The 21049-nt window shown below is 50.2% G+C and overlaps 1 protein-coding gene across 1 annotated transcript in view; it reads left to right on the top strand.

Annotated features, from left to right (window-relative positions):
• The first annotated feature begins 6566 nt into the window (after positions 1–6566).
• Positions 6567–21049, top strand: part of LOC145349463 (uncharacterized) — a 45665-nt gene continuing 31182 nt past the window's right edge. The window contains exons 1-2 of the mRNA XM_080198010.1: positions 6567–6769; positions 19131–19192. Of these exons, the coding sequence (XP_080054136.1) occupies positions 6674–6769; positions 19131–19192 (158 nt within the window). The 5' untranslated portion in view covers positions 6567–6673. The remainder of the gene's footprint in view (positions 6770–19130; positions 19193–21049) is intronic.

Here is a 21049-nt window from a genome sequence, read left to right on the forward strand (position 1 = left end):
TTCTATGTTCTATGGATTGTAAGTTTTGAATTTGTCTAGGATGTGCATGATAGGTTTCACTTCAGGTATGATTCAAATGACCCCTTAGGGAGCTTTTATCATTGGATACAAAACTGGCTTCTTGACAGAAGACAGGGGTTGTAGAGAGTTGTTTTTCAAACTGGAGGCCTGTGACCAGCGGTGTGCCTCAGGGATCAGTGCTGGGTCCACTGTTATTTATCATTTATATTAATGATTTGGATGACAATTTAGGAGGCATGGTTAGTAAGTTTACAGATGACACCAAGATGGTGGCATAGTGGACAGTGAAGAAATGTATCTCGGATTGCAATGGGATCTTGATCAATTGGGCCAGTGGGCTGACGAATGGCAGATGGAGTTTAATTGATCAGAGAAGGGCATATAAAGTCACATACTGTTTACAGAATACTATTCTCTAAACTTTGTGTGTCTTTATATGCCTTTCTCTGATCAGAACCTTCCACACACCTGATGAAGGAACACCGTTTCCAAAAGCTTGTGGGTTTACTATCAAATAAACTGGCTGGACTTTAACCTGGTGTTGTGAGACTTCTTATTGTCTCAAATTCCCCACAATGTCCCCACTGTTGCCCCAGCTCTGAAACACGGGCTTCCAGGAGCTACAGTTGGAGGTAGTTCCTGCACACATGCTGGCCCCAGGCACTGGAAACATTCCTAGCCTCCCACATGGAGCAGGAAGAGCAGACCATGACTTAGAGCTGTGCTGTCATAATTTACCCCTTTCAATTAAACTATTGAAAGATGGCCCTTTGGCCTATCGAGTCCACACCAACATCAAGCACAGAATGGTCTAGAGTGCCTGATTGGTCTCCTGTATTTCTGAATGTTTCATAACAGCCACAAGGATTGAACCGTGATGTTATTGCTGACCGGGAATGCTGACAGGCCTAGGCAGGTTAGTGCCCCACCCTCTGAATAATTGCAGAAACCTCTCTGCTTCACACTGACTCTCCCCGAGACACACTGCAGCTCAGGATCCAGGGCTGGAGATGAGGATCTGAAATCACCAGATCACCAGATCACCAGATCACCAGCCTCTGCTCCTTCAGCAGCACAAGCCCACTCTCTGAGGGTGAAGAAGTTAGAAAGCAAAAGAGCATCTCTTTCCCCTGAGTGAGGCCGTGTCTCACTCACACTGTGTATCACTCAGACTGTGTCTCACTCACACCGTGTCTCACTCACACCGTGTCTCACTCACACTGTGTCTCACTCACACCGTGTCTCACTCAGACTGTGTCTCACTCACACCGTGTCTCACTCAGACTGTGTCCCACTCACACTGTGTCTCACTCACACCGTGTCTCACTCACACCGTGTCCCACTCACACTGTGTCTCACTCACACCGTGTCTCACTCACACCGTGTCTCACTCACACCGTGTCCCACTCACACTGTGTCTCACTCACACCGTGTCTCACTCACACTGTGTCTCACTCACACCGTGTCTCACTCACACTGTGTCTCACTCACACCGTGTCTCACTCACACTGTCTGATAGAGTCACAGAATCCCTACAGTGCAGAAGGAGGCCATTTAGTCCATCGAAGGTGCACTGACCACAGTCCCTTCCAGGCTCTATCCCAGAAATCCCACATATTTGCCCAGTTAGTGCCTAATGGACAATGCGCTCTAACCAGCACATTTTTTGGACTGTGGGAAGAAATCGGAGCAGCCGGAGGAAACCCACGCAGACACGGGGAGAATGTGCAAACCCCACACAGACAGTGACCGAAGCCTGGAATCGAGCTGAGCTCCGTGGCGCTGCGAGGCAGCCGTGTTGACCACTGTGGCACCGTGCTGCCCCATTCACTCAGGATGTGCTCACTCCTACAGTTAATGTGGGAGCTGGGGTGAGTGTGGAACTAGATTACACACACAAAATAAAACCACTCCAGGGAAGGCAGAGGGGTCAGGGGGCGAGTAGGGAGGGGGATGGGAGTGAGAGGGTCACTCTCTGTATCCGGGGTGGGGGGAGGGGGTCAGTCTCTGTATCCGGGGGGGGTGGGGGAGGGGGTCAGTCTCTGTATCCCGGGGTGGGGGAGGGGGTCAGTCTCTGTATCCCGGGGGGGGGGAGGGGGTCAGTCTCTGTATCCGGCGGGGGGGGGAGGGGGTCAGTCTCTGTATCCCGGGGGGGGGGAGGGGGTCAGTCTCTGTATCCTGGGGGGGGGAAGGGGGTCAGTCTCTGTATCCCGGGGGGGGAGGGGGTCAGTCTCTGTACCCAGGGGGGGAACTCAACCGACCAACTCAGGAACAGCTTCTGCCCTGCTGCTGTCAGACTTTTGAATGGACCTACTTTGCATTAAGTTGATCTTTCTCTACACCCTCGCTATGACTGTAACACTACATTCTGCACTCTCTACTTTCCTTCTCTATGAACAGTATGTTTTGTTATTACTCACAAATGTGAGCTAATGCATGTTGGAAGGTCTAATACAGATAGGAAATATACAGTAAATGGCAGAACCCTTGAGAGTATTGATAGGCAAAGGGATCTGGGTGTACAGGTACACAGGTCACTGAAAGTGGCAATGTGGGTGGAGAAGGTAGTCAGGAAGGTATACGGCATGCTTGCCTTCATCAGCTGGGGCGCTGAGATTAAAAATTGGCAAGTCATGTTGACGCTTTATAGAACCTTAGTGAGGCCGCACGTGGAATATTGTGTTCAATTCTGGCTATCACAGTACTAGAAGGATGTGGAGGCTTTGGAGAGGGCACAGAAAAGATTTACCAGGATGTTGTCTGGTATGGAGGGCATTAGCTATGAGGAGAGGTTGGAGAAACTTGGTTTGTTCTCACTGGAGCGACAGAGGTTGAGGGGAGACATAAGAACATAAGAACATAAGAAATAGGAGCAGGAGGAGGCCATCTAGCCCTTCGAGCCTGCCCCGCCATTCAATAAGATCATGGCTGATCTGTCGTGGCTCAGTTCCACATTCCCGCCCTCTCCCCATAACCCTTAATCCCCTCTCTTATCAAAAACCCATCAACCCGCGTCTTAAAAATATTTAGCGAGGCAGCCTCCACCACTTCAACGGGCAGAGAATTCCAGAGATTCACCACCCTTTGAGTGAAGAAGTTCCTCCTCAACTCCGTTCTAAACCGCCCCCCCTTTATCTTGAGGCTGTGCCCCCTAATCCTACTGTCTTTTTTGAGCGGGAAGAGTCTCTCCACCTCTATCCTATCCATCCCATTCATCATCTTATACGTCTCAATGAGATCTCCCCTCATTCTTCTAAACTCTAACGAGTACAAGCCCAGTTTATTCAGCCTCTCCTCATAGCTCAACCCCCTCAACTCCGGTATCAGCCTAGTGAACCTCCTCTGCACTCCCTCCAAGGCCAAAATATCCTTGCGTAAGTACGGCGCCCAAAACTGCACACAGTACTCCAGCTGCGGCCTCACCAATGCCCTATACAGCTGCAGCAAGACCTCCCTACTTTTATATTCAATCCCCCTCGCTATGAAGGCCAGCATCCCATTCGCCTTCCTGACCACCTGCTGCACCTGCAGGCTGGGTTTTTGCGACTCATGCACAAGGACCCCGAGGTCCCTCTGCACCGTCGCCTGCTGCAGTTTTTCGCCACGTAAGTAATAGTCCTTCCTACCATTCTTCCTACCAAAGTGGACCACCTCACACTTGCCAACATTAAATTCCATTTAATGTTGGCAAGTGTGAGGTGGTCCACTGTAGAAATCTACAAGATTATGAGAGGCATGGACAGAGTGGATAGTCAGAAGCTTTTTCCCAGGGTGGAAGAGTCAATTACTCGGGGACACAGGTTTAAGGTGCGAGGGGCAAGGTTTAAAGGAGATGTACGAGGCAGATTTTTTACACTGAGGGTGGTGGGTGCCTGGAACTCACTGCCGGGGGAGGGAGTGGAAGCAGATACGATAGTGAGTTTTAAGGGGCGTCTGGACAAATCCATGAATAGGATGGGAATAGAGGGATATGGTCCTGGGAAGGGTAGGGGGTTTTAGTTCAGTTGGGGGGGCAGCATGGTCGGTGCAGGCTTGGAGGGGCCGAAGGGCCTGTTCCTGTGCTGGAATTTTCTTTGATCTTTGTATAGCGTGTAAGAAACAATACTTCTCACTCTATACTAATAACAATAATAAATCAAATTAAATCAAACCAGAGGAGTTTGATGGAAGTGTGAAACCTCCTCTTCCTGTTTGGGAGTGTCATGAAGGTGTTTTATTGAAAGGTGTCTCTGTCCCTTTAAGTTACCGGGGTGGCTGTGATGTAGGAATAGTTCCTGGCTGGGATCATGGGACTGGGTGTGGAACCCTCAGGGCACAGTCTCTGCCCTTTCTCATTCCTCACTCTGCACACGTAACAACCTGTGACGCCCGTCCTCTCACTCCCACCTCCAGCTGGAGCGCTTTCTGCTGCTTTCACGTTAATTCCACTCAAATCTGCACACTCAGAGCACTCCCTAATTCCTGCTGGCCTCCTCCTGTCTGGAAGGGGGAAGTGTGAGCAGATTTTGTGAGAGGGGAGAGGCAATGTGGAGTCTGGGATGAAGGTAGAGTTTGGATTCACATCATTCTTCTCTCTTTCCCCTCCTGCTGGGACTTCCAGTATTTCGGATTCTCTTGAGCTATTGCTAATTTTCCTCAGTGCGATGTGTAGTTCCCACCCTCACCCTCTCCACCTCTCTGACTCACTTCTCTCCATGTAAAAACTTGATGTCTGTGTCAATATGTGTGATCTTCTCGGAGATCGTCTCCACATGGAGCCGGCTGTTTGCGGTGTCTGTGGTGGTCACGATGTAGAGATGCCGGTGTTATTCTGGGGTACATGCAGTAAAAAGTCTCACAACACCAGGTTAAAGTCCAACAGGTTTATTTAGTAGCAAACGCCCTGAAAGTTAGTGGTGTTTGCTACAAATAAACCTGATGAACTTTAACCTGGTGTTGCGAGACTTCTTACTGAGTTTACCCCAGAATAACTCCAGCATCTCCACATCATCACTCCCCTCCTTCCAGACCTTTCTAATCTGTCCTGATCAGTCTCGGAGCTCAGTGACCTCTATCCGTGTATAAGTTCCTGCAGGTTTGGACTGATTTATTAAAGCACAAACAAAATATATCTGATAAGGAAAGGTTTGAATCCGCTAGACTTTGGAAAAGTAAGAGGTGATTTGACCAAAACCTCTCGGATCCAAGCGATATTGACAGGGTGAATGTGGAGAGGACGTTTCCACTTGTAGGAGAATCTAGAACTAAGGGGTCACTGTTTAAGACAGAAATGGGGAGAAATTTGTTCTGAAGGTTGAGAGTCTCTGGAACTCGCTTCCTCAAAAAACAAAGGAAGCAGAGTCTGGGTATTTTTCAGCCAAAGCTCGATAGAATCTCGATTAACAAGGGGGTGAAAGGTTATCAGGGTGAAAGATTATTGGGGTGAAAGATTATTGGGGTGAAAGATTATTGGGGTGAAAGGTTATTGGGGTGAAAGATTATTGGGGTGAAAGGTTATTGGGGTGAAAGGTTATGGAGGTGAAAGGTTATCGGGTTCAGCAGGACTGTGGCGCTGAGGTTACCATCAGGTCAGCCATGATCTTATAGAATGGGGGAGCAGGCCTCGAGGGGCCGAGTGGCCTCCTCCTGGTAATGTTTGACTGTTAAGTTGTTGCTGTTGACTGTGACCTTTGCACCGTGGCGATTCTCTGCCTCTTGTCTCCTTTTCCAGGGTGATTGAGCTGATGGGTTGATGGTTCCTCAGTCCAGTCCAGTTGGTGTTTATCTCTCCGGTTTTCCTGGGAAAGATGCCGTCTCCCCCGCGACACGACCGGATTTGATTATTTCTGTTGAGTGATTGTTGGGATCGCTCAGAACAGAATATGGAAAGGTCGCCTGTCACCATGGTAACTGCCACCACAGACCGAGAGCTACCCCTCTCTCCTGATTCGTCTGGAAAACCAGCCCCTCCCCCCAAACCTGGTAACCAGGGGCAACCAGCACCTCCCCCCCAACCTGGTAACCAGGGGCAACCAGCCCCTCCCCCCCAACCTGGTAACCAGGGGCAACCAGCCCCTCCCCCCCAACCTGGTAACCAGGGGCAACCAGCCCCTCCCCCCCAACCTGGTAACCAGGAGCAACCAGCCCCTCCCCCCCAACCTGGTAACCAGGGACAACCAGCCCCTCCCCCCCAACCTGGTAACCAGGAGCAACCAGCCCCTCCCCCCCAACCTGGTAACCAGGGACAACCAGCCCCTCCCCCCCAACCTGGTAACCAGGAGCAACCAGCCCCTCCCCCCCAACCTGGTAACCAGGGACAACCAGCTCCTCCTCCCCAACCTGGTAACCAGGGACAACCAGCCCCTCCCCCCCAACCTGGTAACCAGGGACAACCAGCCCTCCCCCCCAACCTGGTAACCAGGGACAACCAGCCCCTCCCCCCCAACCTGGTAACCAGGGGCAACCAGCTCCTCCTCCAGCCCCTCCTCCACCACCTCCCCCTCCCCCTCCTCCTCCTCTTCCCTCGGGAGGGATTCAGAGGCAGGGAGTGACTCGGCGATCGAGGTTGAGGAAGTTTAACTGGGACGCTCTCCCCCAGCATCGCGTGGTCGGGAAGCAGAATATTTGGACAGTGGAGAAATGTCCGGAACATTTCGACATCGACACCGAGAGGATGGAGGAGTTATTCGGACGCAAAAATGATGAGAAACGGCTGAGTGTCCGAGGGAGCTTCCGAGCAAATTCTCCTCAGAGAAACGGTGAGGAACAGGTGAGCAAAGCTGGACAGGCCCCCGTCAACTCAATAACACTCCGAGTGAAACATCGGGGGGAGGGAGGGAGAGCGGAGGGAGGGAGGGAGGGAGGGAGAGCGGAGGGAGGGAGAGCGGAGGGAGGGAGAGAGAGCAGAGGGAGGGAGGGAGGGAGGAGAGAGAGGCGGAGGGAGGGAGAGAGAGCAGAGGGAGGGAGGGAGGGAGGGAGAGAGAGCGGAGGGAGGGAGAGAGAGCAGAGGGAGGGAGGGAGGGAGGGAGAGAGGGAGGGAGGGAGGGAGAGAGGAGGGAGGGAGGGAGAGCGGAGGGAGGGAGAGCGGAGGGAGAGAGAGCGGAGGGAGGGAGAGAAGCGGAGGGAGGGAGAGCGGAGGGAGAGAGAGCGGAGGGAGGGAGAGAGGCGGAGGGAGGGAAGGAGGGAGAGTGGCAGGGAGGGAGGGAGGGAGAGAGGGAGAGAGAGCAGAGGGAGGGAGGGAGAGCGGAGGGAGGGAGAGCGGAGGGAGGGAGAGTGGAGGGAGGGAGGGAGGGAGAGCGGAGGGAGGGAGAGCGGAGGGAGGGAGGGAGGGAGAGCGGAGGGAGGGAGGGAGGGAGAGCGGAGGGAGGGAGAGTGGAGGGAGGGAGGGAGGGAGGGAGAGTGGAGGGAGGGAGGGAGGGGAGGGAGAGCGGAGGGAGGGAGAGTGGAGGGAGGGAGGGAGGGAGAGCGGAGGGAGGGAGAGTGGAGGAGGGAGGGAGGGAGAGTGGAGGGAGGGAGGGAGAGGGGAGGAGGGAGAGGGGAGGGAGGGAGGGAGAGGGGAGGGAGGGAAGGGGAGAGGGGGGGGAGGGAGGGAGAGGGGGGGGAGGGAGGGAGAGGGGGGGGAGGGAGGGAGAGGGGAGGGAGGGAGGGAGGGAGGGGAGGGAGGGAGGGAGGGAGAGGGAGGGGGGAGGGAGGGAGAGGGGGAGGGAGGGAGAGCGGAGGGAGGGGGGAGAGCGGAGGGGGGGGAGGGAGAGAGAGCGGAGGGAGGGAGGGAGGGAGAGAGAGCGGAGGGAGGGAGGGAGGGAGAGCGGAGGGAGGGAGGGAGGGAGAGAGAGCGGAGGGAGGGAGGGAGGGAGAGCGGAGGGAGGGAGGGAGGGAGAGCGGAGGGAGGGAGGGAGGGAGAGCGGAGGGAGGGAGGGAGGGAGAGCGGAGGGAGGGAGGAGGGAGAGCGGAGGGAGGGAGGGAGGGAGAGCGGAGGGAGGGAGGGAGGGAGGGAGAGCGGAGGGAGGGAGGGAGGGAGAGCGGAGGGAGGGAGGAGGGAGAGCGGAGGGAGGGAGGGAGGGAGGGGAGCGGAGGGAGGGAGGGAGGGAGAGCGGAGGGAGGGGAGGGAGGGAGAGCGGAGGGAGGGAGGGAGGGAGAGCGGAGGGAGGGAAGGAGGGAGAGCGGAGGGAGGGAGGGAGGGAGAGCGGAGGGAGGGAAGGAGGGAGAGCGGAGGGAGGGAGGGAGGGAGAGCGGAGGGAGGGAGAGCGGAGGGAGGGAGGGAGGGGGAGGGAGGAGAGCGGAGGGAGGGAGAGTGGAGGGAGGGAGGGAGGGAGAGTGGAGGGAGGGAGGGAGAGAGGGAGAGAGAGCGGAGGGGAGGGAGGGAGGGAGAGAGAGCGGAGGGAGGGAGGGAGGGAGGGAGAGCGGAGGGAGGGAAGGAGGGAGAGTGGAGGGAGCGAGAGCAGAGGGAGGGAGGGAGGGAGTGGGGAACGTTAGCCTCGGTGGGTAGTGAGTGATGGCTAACAGCAGCGAGGGACTGACTCTCGCCGGGTGAGGTTAGCAGACAGTTTACTGCCTGATCACTGGTTTATAACTCAACCCTGAGACACAGGAGATTGCCCTCAGTCTGTGTGTGTGTGAGGACGGTGATAGCCCCAAACCCCTGGGAGAAACAACACTGGATTTAATCACACAGAGAAAAGGAACTCAATGATTCTGTCATTAAACTGTTCAGATTTAACTCAGGACAGATTGAATAAATATTCATATCGCTGGAAAGAGGATCATACTGTCAAAACTTTCCATCATTCACTCATCAGGACAAACACAAGAATACCAAATTTCATACAGCGGGAGGGTAGTGCGCTGATTGGTTTGCAAATTGAATCAGATTGGCCTCGACATTGCAATGGAGACAGGAACAGGGATCGATGGGATCCCGAAGTTCCTGTGTGGCTCAGAGGGAGGAAGCTTGGAGATATTCCCATTATTGGCAGGGAATAGCTCCCCACCAGTGAATCAGTAACATGACGAGACTGAGTGATTAGGCTGCAGGTCTCGGGTGCATCGGAGTCTTGGTGAATTGCTGCATCTTGTAGATAGTCCACACGGCTGCTACTGAGTGTCGGTGGTGATAGGCCCCCGAATAATGATCTGGAGGGGGGGCGGGCTGTTAACGCGCAAATAAGTGCGGCGTGCAGGAATGGGACGGCCGTAGTTATGGGGGATTTCAATCTACATATTGATTGGTCGACCCATGTTGGACGAGGTGGGCTTGAGGAAGAGTTCTTGGAATGCTGCCGGGATAGTTTCCTTGAACAGTGTGTGTTGGAGCCAACGAGGGAGCGAGCTATCTTGGATCTGGTGTTATGTAATGAGGCGGGTAGAATTAGGGACCTTGCGGTGAAGGATCCTCTTAGGGAGAGTGATCATTGTATGGTGGAGTTTCTGGTGCAGATGGAGGAGGAGAAAGTGGGTTCCCGGACACGCGTACTTTGTTTGAATAGAGGGGAGTACGGTAGGATGAGAGAAGAATTGGCGAATGTGGACTGGGGGAGCGCGTTGGAGGGAGGGTCTGCTGAAGAGCAGTGGAGGATCTTTAAGGAGATCTTTCTTGGTGCTCAGCAGAAATTTATTCCGATGGTCAAAAAGGACCGTAGGAGGAGAGGTAATAAGCCATGGATAACGAAGGAGGTGAAGGAAAGTGTTAAAAGCAGAGGAATTTAGAGTAGCTAAGAGTAGTGGGCGAGAAGAGGATTGGGAGAGGTTAAATGTCAACAAAGATTGACAAAGAAGTTGATAAAGAAGGGTAGGAGAAACTATGAAGCTGGGCTAGCGCTTAATATAAAAAAGGATAGCAAGAGTTTTTATAAATATATAAAAAGGAAGAGGCTGGCTAGGGTGAACGTTGGACCCTTAGAGGATGAGAAGGGGACTTAGTGGTAGGGGATGGGGATATGGCTGAGGTCTTGAATAACTTTTTTGTTTCTGTCTTCACGGAGGAGGACGTGAATAATTTGCCGGGTGTTAGCGATGGAAAGGTGATAGGACTGGAGGGTCTTAATGACATTACTGTTACTAGAGAGGCGGTGCTCGACAGACTGGAGGGGCTGATTGTGGACAAGTCCCCAGGACCGGATGGAATGCATCCGAGGGTTCTGAAAGAAATGGCGGAGGTGATAGTGGATGCCTTGGTGGTTATTTTCCAGACGTCGCTGGATTCCGGGGAAGTGCCGGAAGATTGGAAAACGGCTAATGTTACGCCGTTGTTTAAGAAGGGTGCCAGGCAAAAGGCGGGGAATTATAGGCCGGTTAGTTTAACGTCTGTTGTAGGTAAAATGTTAGAATCCGTCATTAAGGAGGAAATAGCGAGGCATCTTGAGGAGAATTGCTTGATAGAGCAGATGCAGCACGGTTTCATTAAGGGGAAGTCGTGTCTGACAAATTTACTGGAGTTCTATGAGGATGTGTCTAGGGCGGTGGATAGAGGAGAGCCGGTGGATGTGGTCTTTCTGGATTTTCAGAAGGCGTTTGACAAGATACCTCACAAGAGGTTATTGCAGAAGGTCAGGGGACATGGACTTGGGGGTAGGGTGTTAGCGTGGATAGAGGATTGGTTGTCAAATAGGAGGCAGAGAGTGGGGGTCAATGGGTGCTATTCGGATTGGCGGATGGTGACTAGTGGAGTGCCCCAGGGGTCGGTGCTGGGGCCTCAGCTATTTACCATTTATATAGATGATCTGGAGGAGGGAACCGAGTGTATGGTGTCAAAATTTGCTGATGACACCAAGATTGGTGGAAAGGCAAATTGTGCGGAGGGTGTGGAGAGTCTGCAGAAGGATCTAGATAGGCTGGGCGAATGGGCCAGGAAATGGCAAATGGAATTTAATGTTGGCAAGTGTGAGGTGGTCCACTTTGGTAGGAAGAATGGTAGGAAGGACTATTACTTACGTGGCGAAAAACTGCAGCAGGCGACGGTGCAGAGGGACCTCGGGGTCCTTGTGCATGAGTCGCAAAAACCCAGCTTGCAGGTGCAGCAGGTGGTCAGGAAGGCGAATGGGATGCTGGCCTTCATAGCGAGGGGGATTGAATATAAAAGTAGGGAGGTCTTGCTGCAGCTGTATAGAACATAAGAACACAAGAAATAGGAGCAGGAGTAGGCCATCTAGCCCTTCGAGCCTGCCCCGCCATTCAATAAGATCATGGCTGATCTGTTGTGGCTCAGTTCCGCTTTCCCGCCCTCTCCCCATAACCCTTAATCCCCTCTCTTATCAAAAACCCATCAACCCGCGTCTTAAAAATATTTAGCGAGGCAGCCTCCACCACTTCAACGGGCAGAGAATTCCAGAGATTCACCACCCTTTGAGTGAAGAAGTTCCTCCTCAACTCCGTTCTAAACCGCCCCCCCCTTTATCTTGAGGCTGTGCCCCCTAGTCCTACTGTCTTTTTTGAGCGGGAAGAGTCTCTCCACCTCTATCCTATCCATCCCATTCATCATCTTATACGTCTCAATGAGATCTCCCCTCATTCTTCTAAACTCTAACGAGTACAAGCCTAGTTTATTCAGCCTCTCCTCATAGCTCAACCCCCTCAACTCCGGTATCAGCCTAGTAAACCTCCTCTGCACTCCCTCCAGGGCCAAAATATCCTTGCGCAGGTGCGGCGCCCAAAACTGCACACAGTACTCCAGCTGCGGCCTCACCAATGCCCTATACTGCTGCAGCAAGACCTCCCTACTTTTATATTCAATCCCCCTCGCTATGAAGGCCAGCATCCCATTCGCCTTCCTGACCACCTGCTGCACCTGCAAGCTGGGTTTTTGCGACTCATGCACAAGGACCCCGAGGTCCCTCTGCACCGTCGCATGCTGCAGTTTTTCGCCACGTAAGTAATAGTCCTTCCTACCATTCTTCCTACCAAAGTGGACCACCTCGCACTTGCCAACATTAAATTCCATTTGCCATTTCCTGGCCCGTTCGCCCAGCCTATCTAGATCCTTCTGTAGACTCTCCACACCCTCCGCACAATTTGCCGTTCCACCAATCTTGGTGTCATCAGCAAATTTCGACACCCTACACTCGGTTCCCTCCTCCAGATCATCTATATAAATGGTAAATAGCTGAGGCCCCAGCACCGACCCCTGGGGCACCCCACTAGTCACCAACCGCCAATCCAAATAGCACCCATTGACCCCCACTCTCTGCCTCCTATTTGACAACCAGTCCTCTATCCACGCTAACACCCTACCCCCAACTCCATGTCCCCTGACCTTCTGCAATAACCTCTTGTGAGGTACCTTGTCAAACGCCTTCTGAAAATCAAGAAAGACCACATCCACCGGCTCTCCTCTATCCACCGCCCTAGACACATCCTCATATAACTCCAGTAAATTTGTCAGACACGACTTCCCCTTAACGAAACCGTGCTGCGTCTGCTCTATCAAGCAATTCCCCTCAAGATGCCTCGCTATTTCCTCCTTGATGACGGATTCTAACATTTTACCTACAACAGACCTCGTGTTTGCGTGGGTTTCCTCTGGGTGCTCCAGTTTCCTCCCACAGTCCAAAGATGTGCGGGTTAGGTTGATTGGCCACGCTAAAAAATTGCCCCTAAGTGTCCTGAGATGTTTAGGTTAGAGGGATTAATGGATAAAATATGTAGGGATATGGGGGTAGGGCCTGGGTGGAGTTGTGTTTGGTGCAGACTTGACGGGCCGAAGGGCCTCTTTCTGCACTGTAGGGTTCTACGATAGGACAGTTAGTGAGATTTTGCAAACCCCAGGCAAGTCACGGGGGTTACAGATAGTGCGACATGAACCCAAGATCCCTGTTGAGACCGCCCTCATGTGTGCGGAACTTGGCTATCAGTCTCTGCTCAGCGACTCTGCGCTGTCGTGTGTCATGAAGGCTGCCTTGGAGAATGCTTACCCGAAGGTCAGAGGCTGAATGCCCGTGACCACTGAAGTGTTCGCCAACAGGAAGGGAACAGTCTTGCCTGGTGATTGTCGAGCGATGTTCATTCAGTCGTTGTCAAAGAAGACAGAGGGTAGCTGTGGAAAGGTGTGTTTATCCTGGCGATGATCTTTGCGTCATCAATGGAGACGGGAGAGGTTCCAGAGGATTGGAGGATAGCGGATGTTGTTCCTTTATTCAAGAAAGGGAGTAGAGATAGCCCTGGAAATTATAGACCAGGGAGTCAAACCTCAGCGGTTGGAAAGTTGATGGAGAAGATCCTGAGGGGCAGGATTTGTGAACATTTGGAGAGGTATAGTATGATTAAGAATAGTCAGCACGGCTTTGTTAAAGGCAGATCATGCCTTACAAGCCTGATTGAATTTTTTGAGAATGTGTCTAAACACATTGATGAAGGAAGAGCAGTAGATGGACTTCAGCAAGGCATTTGATAAGGTGCCCCATGCAAGGCTTATTGAGAAAGTGAGGGGGCATGGGATCCAAGGGGACATTGCTTTGTGGGTTCAGAACTGGCTTGCCCACAGAAGGCAGAGAGTGGTTGTAGATGGGTCATATTCTGCATGGAGGTCGGTCACCAGTGGAGTGCCCCAGGGATCTGTTCTGGGACCCTTGCTGTTTGTCATTTTCATAAATGACCTGGATGAGGAAGTGGAGAGATGGGTTGGTAAGTTTGCTGATGACACAAAGGTTGGCGGTGTTGTGGATAGTCTGGAGGGATGTCAGAAGTTGCAACAAGACATTGATGGGATGCAAGACTGGGCGGAGAAGTGGCAGATGGACTTCAACCCAGATAAATGTGTAGTGGTTCATTTTGTCAGGTCTGATGGGATGGCAGAATATAATATTAATGGTGGGACTCTTGGCAGTGTGGAAGATCAGAAGGATCTTGGGGTCCGAGTTCATAGGATGCTCAAAGCGGCCTCGCAGGTGGAGGATGTGGTTAAGAAGGCGTACGGTGTCCTGGCCTTCATCGATCGAGGGATTGAGTTTAGGAGTCGGGAGGTAATGCTGCAACTTTATAGGACCCTTGTCAGACCCCACTTGGAGTACTGTGCGCAGTTCTGGTCGCCTCACTACAGGAAGGACGTAGAAGCTATTGAAAGGGTACAGAGGAGATTTACAAGGATGTTGCCTGGATTGGGAGGCATGTTTTATGAGGATAGGCTGAGGGAGCTGGGACTCTTCTCCCTGGAGAGACGAAGGTTGAGAGGCGACCTGATAGAGGTTTATAAAATGTTGAGAGGAATAGATAGGGTGGATTCTCGGAGGCTATTTCCCAGGGCTGAAATGGTCGCTACGAGAGGACACAGGTTTAAGGTGCGGGGAGTAGGTACAGAGGAGATGTTAGGGGTAAGTTTTTCACTCAGAGGGTGGTGGGTGAGTGGAATCGGCTGCCGTCGGTGGTGATGGAGGTGAACTTACTGGGGTCTTTTAAGAGACTTTTAGATAAGTACATGGATCTTAGTAAGATAGAGAGTTATAGGTAAACCTAGTAGATAAGGACATGTTAGGCTCAACTTGTGGGCCGAAGGCCCTGTTTGTGCTGTAGTGTTCTATGTTGTATGTTTTCTATGAAAGTGGCAATGCAGGTGGAGAAGGTAGTCAGGAAGGCATACGGCATGCTTGCCTTCATCGGCCGGGGCATTGAGTTTAAAAATTGGCAAATCATGTTGCAGCTTTATAGAACCTTAGTGAGGCCGCACTTGGAATATAGTGTTCAATTCTGGGTCACCCACACTACCAGAAGGATGTGGAGGCTTTGGAGAGGGAACAGAAAAGATTTACCAGGATGTTGCCTGGTATGGAGGGCATTAGCTATGAGGAGAGGTTGGAGAAACTTGGTTTGTTCTCACTGGAGCGACGGAGGTTGAGGGGAGACCTGATAGAAGCCTACAAGATTATGAGGGGCATGGACAGAGTGGATAGTCAGAAACTTTTTCCCAGGGTGGAAGAGTCAATTACTCGGGGGCACAGGTTTAAGGTGCGAGGGGCAAGGTTTAAAGGAGATGTACAAGGCAGATTTTTTACACAGAGGGTGGTGGGTGCCTGGAACTCGCTGCCGGCGGAGGTAGTGGAAGCGGATACGGTTGTGACTTTTAAGGGGCATCTGGACAAATCCATGAATAGGATGGGAATAGAGGGATACGGTCCCCGGAAGGGTAGGGGGTTTTGGTTCAGTCGGGCAGCATGGTCAGTGCAGGCTTGGAGGGGCCGAAGGGCCTGTTCCTGTGCTGGAATTTTCTTTGTTCTTTGTTCACGTTGAGAACAGCCCTCCATCGTGTTGTGTGGCGCTATCACTGTGCTAATTGAGACAGAATTCAAACCGATCTAACAACTCAAACCCGGGAATCCGTGAGATGCTGTGGGCCATCAAACTTCTTGAGGGGAAAGAGGGATCAGGAGATTGAATTTGATGATCAGCCGTGATCAAAATCAATGGTGGAGCAGGCTCGATGGGCTGAATGGCCAGGAGCAGCACCCGGCATTACTAAAAATGAGGTGTCCCCCTGGTGAAGGTCCAACACAGGACTCTGCATAGCAAACGGGAAAAACAGCAAGTAATAGACAGAGCTAATCCATCCCACAACCAGCCGATCAGATCTAGGCTCTGCAGTCCTTCCACATCCTGTTGTGAATGGTGATGAACAATTAAACTGGAAATCTTCTCCTGATCATCAGTAAAGTGATGGAAGGGGTCATTGACAGCGCTATCAAGCAGCACCTGCTCAGCAATAACCTGCTCAGTGACGCCCAGTTTGGGTTTCACCAGGGGGTCACTGAGCTCCTACAGACTTGATTGGCTAATAGGAAAAAGTTAAAAGTAAAAGTTTATTTATTAATCACAAGTAAGGCTTACATTAACACTGCAATGAAGTTACTGTGAAATTCCCCTAGTTGCCACACTCTGGCCGCTGTTCAGGTCAATGCACCCTAACAAGCACATCTTTCAGACTGTGGGAGGAAGCACAGAGTAGGCATAAATGGGCCATTGTCTGGATGGCAGGATGTGAATGTGGATCAGTGCTGGGACTCAAGTTTTTACAATTTATATCAATGACTTGGATGAAGGAGCCAATGGAGATGGTTGCTAAGCTTACTGATGACACAAAAATAGGCTGGAAAGTAAATTGTGAGGACGATATAAGAAGGCTACTCAAGGATAATAGCTAGGTTAGGTGAGTGGCAAAGATCTAGTATAATGTGGGCAAATTTGAAGTTGTCCATTTTGGCAGCATGAATAAAAAAGAAACTTATTATCCAAATGGTGAGAGTTTGTAGAGCTTTGAGGTGCAGAGGGATCTGGGTGTCCTTGTGCATAAATCACAAGAAGTTAGTATGCAGGTACAGCAAGTAATTAGGAAAATTAATTGTGTGTTAGAGTTTATTGTGAGGGGAATTGAAACCGGGCAGTTCTGCTTCAGTTGCGCAGGGCATTGGTGAGATCACATCTGGAGTATTGTGCACAGCACTGACCCTATTATATCAGGAAGTAACTGCATTAGGAACAGTTCCGAGAGTTTTATTAGACTAATACCAGGAATGGGAGAGTTGTCTTATGAGGAAAGGTTGTAAAGGTTAGGTTTGAATCCGCTAGACTTTGGAAAAGTAAGAGGTGATTTGATCAAAACCTCTCGGATCCAAGCGATATTGACAGGGTGAATGTGGAGAGGATGTTTCCGCTTGTAGGAGAATCTAGAACTAAGGGGTCACTGTTTAAACTTAAGGGGTCGCTCATTTAAGACAGAAATTGGGAGAAACTTTTCTCTCGGAAGGAGATGAGTCTCTGGAAATCTCTTCCTCAAAACCTGGTGGAATCAGAGAGTGGAACTTTCTCAAGCCTCCTCCAACTGGTGAGTTCACTGGAGGATATGTGTAGAATATGGTGGGACACTCAGAATTGGGTTTGATGCTGGTGTTAATTTGCAGTGGGATTTCCGGGAGGACTGACTGCAGTTTAATTTCCCTTATTGAGAAAGGATCATAGAGTCAGAGAGGTTTACAGCACGGAATCAGGCCCTTTGGCCCAACTTCTCCATGCCGCCCTTTTCTTTAAACCCCTAAACTAATCCCAATTGCCTGCATTTGCCCCATATCCCTCTGTACCCATTTTACCCATGTAACTGTCTAAATGCTTTTTAAAAGACAAAATTGTACCCACCTCCACTACTGCCTCTGGCAGCTTGTTCCAGACACTCATCACCCTCTGTGTGAAAAAATTGCTCCTCTGGACACTTCTGTATCTCTTCTCTCTCCCCTTCAGCCAATGCCCTCGAGTTTTGGACTCCCCTATCTTTGGGAAAAGATATTGACTATCTAGTCGATCTACGCCCCTCATTATTTTATAGACCTCTATAAGATCATCCCTAAACCTCTGTGGTGGGTAAATTGTTGGAAGATATTTTGAGAGACAGGATGTACAGGCATTTAGAGAGACAGGGGTAACCGAGAAGGTAGATGAGGGCAGTGCAGTTGATGTTATCTACATGGACTTTAGCAAGGCCTTTGACAAGGTACTGCATGGTAGGTTGTTGCATAAGGTTAAATCTCACGGGATCCAGGGTGAGGTATCTAAATGGATACAAAATTGGCTTCTTGACAGAAGCCAGAGGGTGGTTGTAGAGAGTTATTTTTCAAACTGGAGGCCTGTGACCAGCGGTGTGCCTCAGGGATCAGTGCTGGGTCCACTGTTATTTATCATTTATATTAATGATTTTGATGAGAATATAGGGGACATGGTTAGTAAGTTTGCAGATGACACCAAGATTGGTGGCATAGTGGACAGTGAAAAAATTATCTCCAATTGCAGCAGGATCTTGATCAATTGGGCCAGTGGGCTGATGAATGGCAGATGGAGTTTAATTTAGACAAATGTGAGGTGATGCATTTTGGTAGATTGGACCAGGGCAGGACTTACTCAGTTAATGGTAGGGCGTTGGGGAGAGTTACAGAACAAAGAGATCTAGGGGTACATGTTCATAGCTCCTTGAAAGTGGAGTCACAGGTGGACAGAGTGGTGAAGAAGGCATTCGGCATGCTTGGTTTCATCAGTCATAACAGTGAATACAAGAGTTGGAATGTCTTGCTGAAGTTGTACAAGACATTGGTAAGGCCACACTTGGCATACTTTGCGCAATTGTGGTCACCCTATTACAGAAAAGATATTATTAAATTGGAAAGAGTACAGAAAAGATTTGCTAGGATGCTACTGGGACTTGATGGATTGAGTTATAAGGAAAGGCTGGATAGACAGGGACTTTTTTCTCTGGAGCGTAGGAGGCTAAAGGGTGATCTTGGAGGTCCATAAGATAATGAGGGGCACAGATCAGCTAAATAGTCAATATCTTTTCCCAAAGGGGAGTCTAAAACTAGAGGGCAGAGGTTTAAGGTGAGATGGGAGAGATACAGAAGTGTCCAGAGGGGTAATTTTTTCACACAGAGGGTGGTGAGTGTCTGGAACAAGCTGCTAGAGGCAGTAGTAGAGGTGGGTACAATTTTATGGACGCAGGTACAATTTTACGTTACATGGATACGATGGTTATAGAGGGATATGGGCCAAATGTGGGCAATTGGGATTAGCTTTCTGGTTTAAGAAAAGAATGGCATGGACAAGTTGGGCCGAAGGGCCTGTTTCCATACTGTAAACCTCGATGACTCTATGCTCCAGGGAAAAGTCTAGCCAGCCTCTCCTTATAACTCAATCCATCAAGTCTTTGTAGCATCCTAGTAAATCTTCTGCACTCTTTCTAGTTTAATAATATCCATTAAGGATGTTATTGCCATAGAGAGAATGCAGTGAATGTTCATCAGACTTGTTCCAGACAGCTGAGGAAGCTCAGTCATTGTGTGTTTTCAAGATAGAAATGGATAGATTTCTGATTAACAATAACCTAAAGGGATAGTGAGGATAAAAGACATTAAAGTATCCAATCAGGAATGATGTTATGGAATGGTGAAGCAGGTTCGATGGGTTGAATGGCCTCCTGTATGCTCAGTACCGGAAGTGGAAGTACACACAGTGTTAGGGAGGCTGTTGTCAGGATTTTGACATAGCGACGGTGGTAGCATTTGAAATGATCACACGCTGTCCCTGTGACTGGGGTTAACCATCTCCTCAACTCTGAGAGGCTGGAAAAGTGGGACAGAGGTTGTGAAAATATTCTAATGTCTGATTTTTATTTCTAGGTTTCTGTTCTGGATGGTAAGAAGAGCATGAACCTTGGTATATTCCTCAGGCAGTTCAAAAGGTAACATTGGTCAATGTGTGAGTGTGGGTTCCGTATCGAAGGCCTCACATCGAGTTGCTTTGTATCTGGTAATGAGTAATGAGTAATTAGAGTAATGAGTTGATTGGAGATTGATTGATTGGAGATAGTCAGCATGGTTTTTTAGCGAGTAGGTCGTGCCTTACTAACCTTATTGAGTTTTTTGAGAAAGTGACCAAAGAGGTGGATGGGGGTAAGGCAGTTGACGTGGTGTATATGGATTTTAGTAAGGCGTTCGATAAGGTTCACCATGGTAGGCTTCTGCACAAAATGCAGATGTATGGGATTGGGGGTGATCTAGGGAACTGGATTAGGAATTGGCTAGTGGATAGGAGACAGAGGGTGGTGGTTGATGGTAAATATTCGTCATGGAGTTCGGTTACGAGTGGTGTGCCTCAGGGATCTGTTTTGGGGCCACTGCTGTTTGTGATTTTTATTAATGATCTGGATGAGGGTATAGTTGGGTGGATTAGTAAATTTGCTGATGACACCAAAGTCGGAGGTGTGGTAGATAGTGATGAAGGGTGTCATAGTTTGCAGGAAGACTTAGACAGGTTGCAGAGCTGGGCCGAGAGGTGGCGGATGGAGTTTAATGCAGAGAAATGTGAGGTAATTCACTTTGGTAGGAATAACAGATGTGTTGAGTATAGGGCTAACGGGAAGACTTTGAATAGTGTGGAGGAGCAGAGGGATCTAGGTGTATGTGTACATAGATCCCTGAAAGTTGGGAATCAAGTAGATAAGGTTGTTAAGAAGGCATACAGTGTCTTGGCGTTTATTGGTAGGGGGATTGAATTTAGGAGTCGTAGCGTTATGTTGCAACTGTACACAACTCTGGTGCGGCCGCACTTGGAGTATTGTGTGCAGTTCTGGTCCCCACATTACAGGAAGGATGTGGAGGCTTTGGAGAGGGTGCAGAGGAGGTTTACCAGGATGTTGCCTGGTATGGAGGGGAGATCCTATGAGGAGAGGCTGAGGGATTTGGGGTTGTTTTCGCTGGAAAGAAGGCGGCTAAGAGGGGATCTTATTGAAACATATAAGATGATTAGAGGTTTAGATAGGGTGGATAGTGATAGCCTTTTTCCTCTGATGGAAAAATCTAGCACGAGGGGGCATGGCTTTAAACTAAGGGGGGTAGTTATAGGACAGATGTCAGGGGTAGGTTCTTTACCCAGAGGGTGGTGAGGGATTGGAATGCCCTGCCTGCTGCAGTTGTAAATGCGCCTAGTTTGGGGGCGTTTAAGAGATCCGTGGATAGGTTTATGGACGAAAAGGGATTGGTTTAGGTTAGTGGGTCATTGTTGTTGTTTTTTTTTTAACTGGTCGGCGCAACATCGTGGGCCGAAGGGCCTGTTCTGCGCTGTAATGTTCTATGTTCTATGGTTTCTCAGGAAATCTCAACAAACTCATTCCAATCATTTCCCTGAGTGAGGAACTCGTAGCAAGCTTGCAATGTGTCGTAGGCATAGAACCATAGAAAATTACAGCTCAGAAACAGGCCTTTTGGCCCATCTTGTCTGTGCTGAACCATTTTTTGCCTCGTCCCACTGACCTGCACTTGAACCATATCCCTCCACACTCCTCTCATCCATGAACCCATCCAAGTTTTTATTAAATATTAAAAGTGACCCCGCATTTACCACTTTATCCGGCAGCTCATTCCACACTCCCACCACTCTCTGCGTGAAGAATCCCCCCCTAATATTCCCTTTAAACTTTTCTCCTTTCACCTTTAACCCATGCTCTCTGGTTTTTTTTCTCCCCTAGCCTCAGTGGGAAAAGCCTGCTTGCAATTACTCTATCTACACCCATCACACCTTATACACCTCTATCAAATCT

Source organism: Carcharhinus amblyrhynchos, chromosome 10 (genome assembly GCF_965287045.1).
Source record: "Carcharhinus amblyrhynchos chromosome 10, sCarAmb.v2.hapA, whole genome shotgun sequence".
NCBI classification, from domain to species: domain Eukaryota; kingdom Metazoa; phylum Chordata; class Chondrichthyes; order Carcharhiniformes; family Carcharhinidae; genus Carcharhinus; species Carcharhinus amblyrhynchos.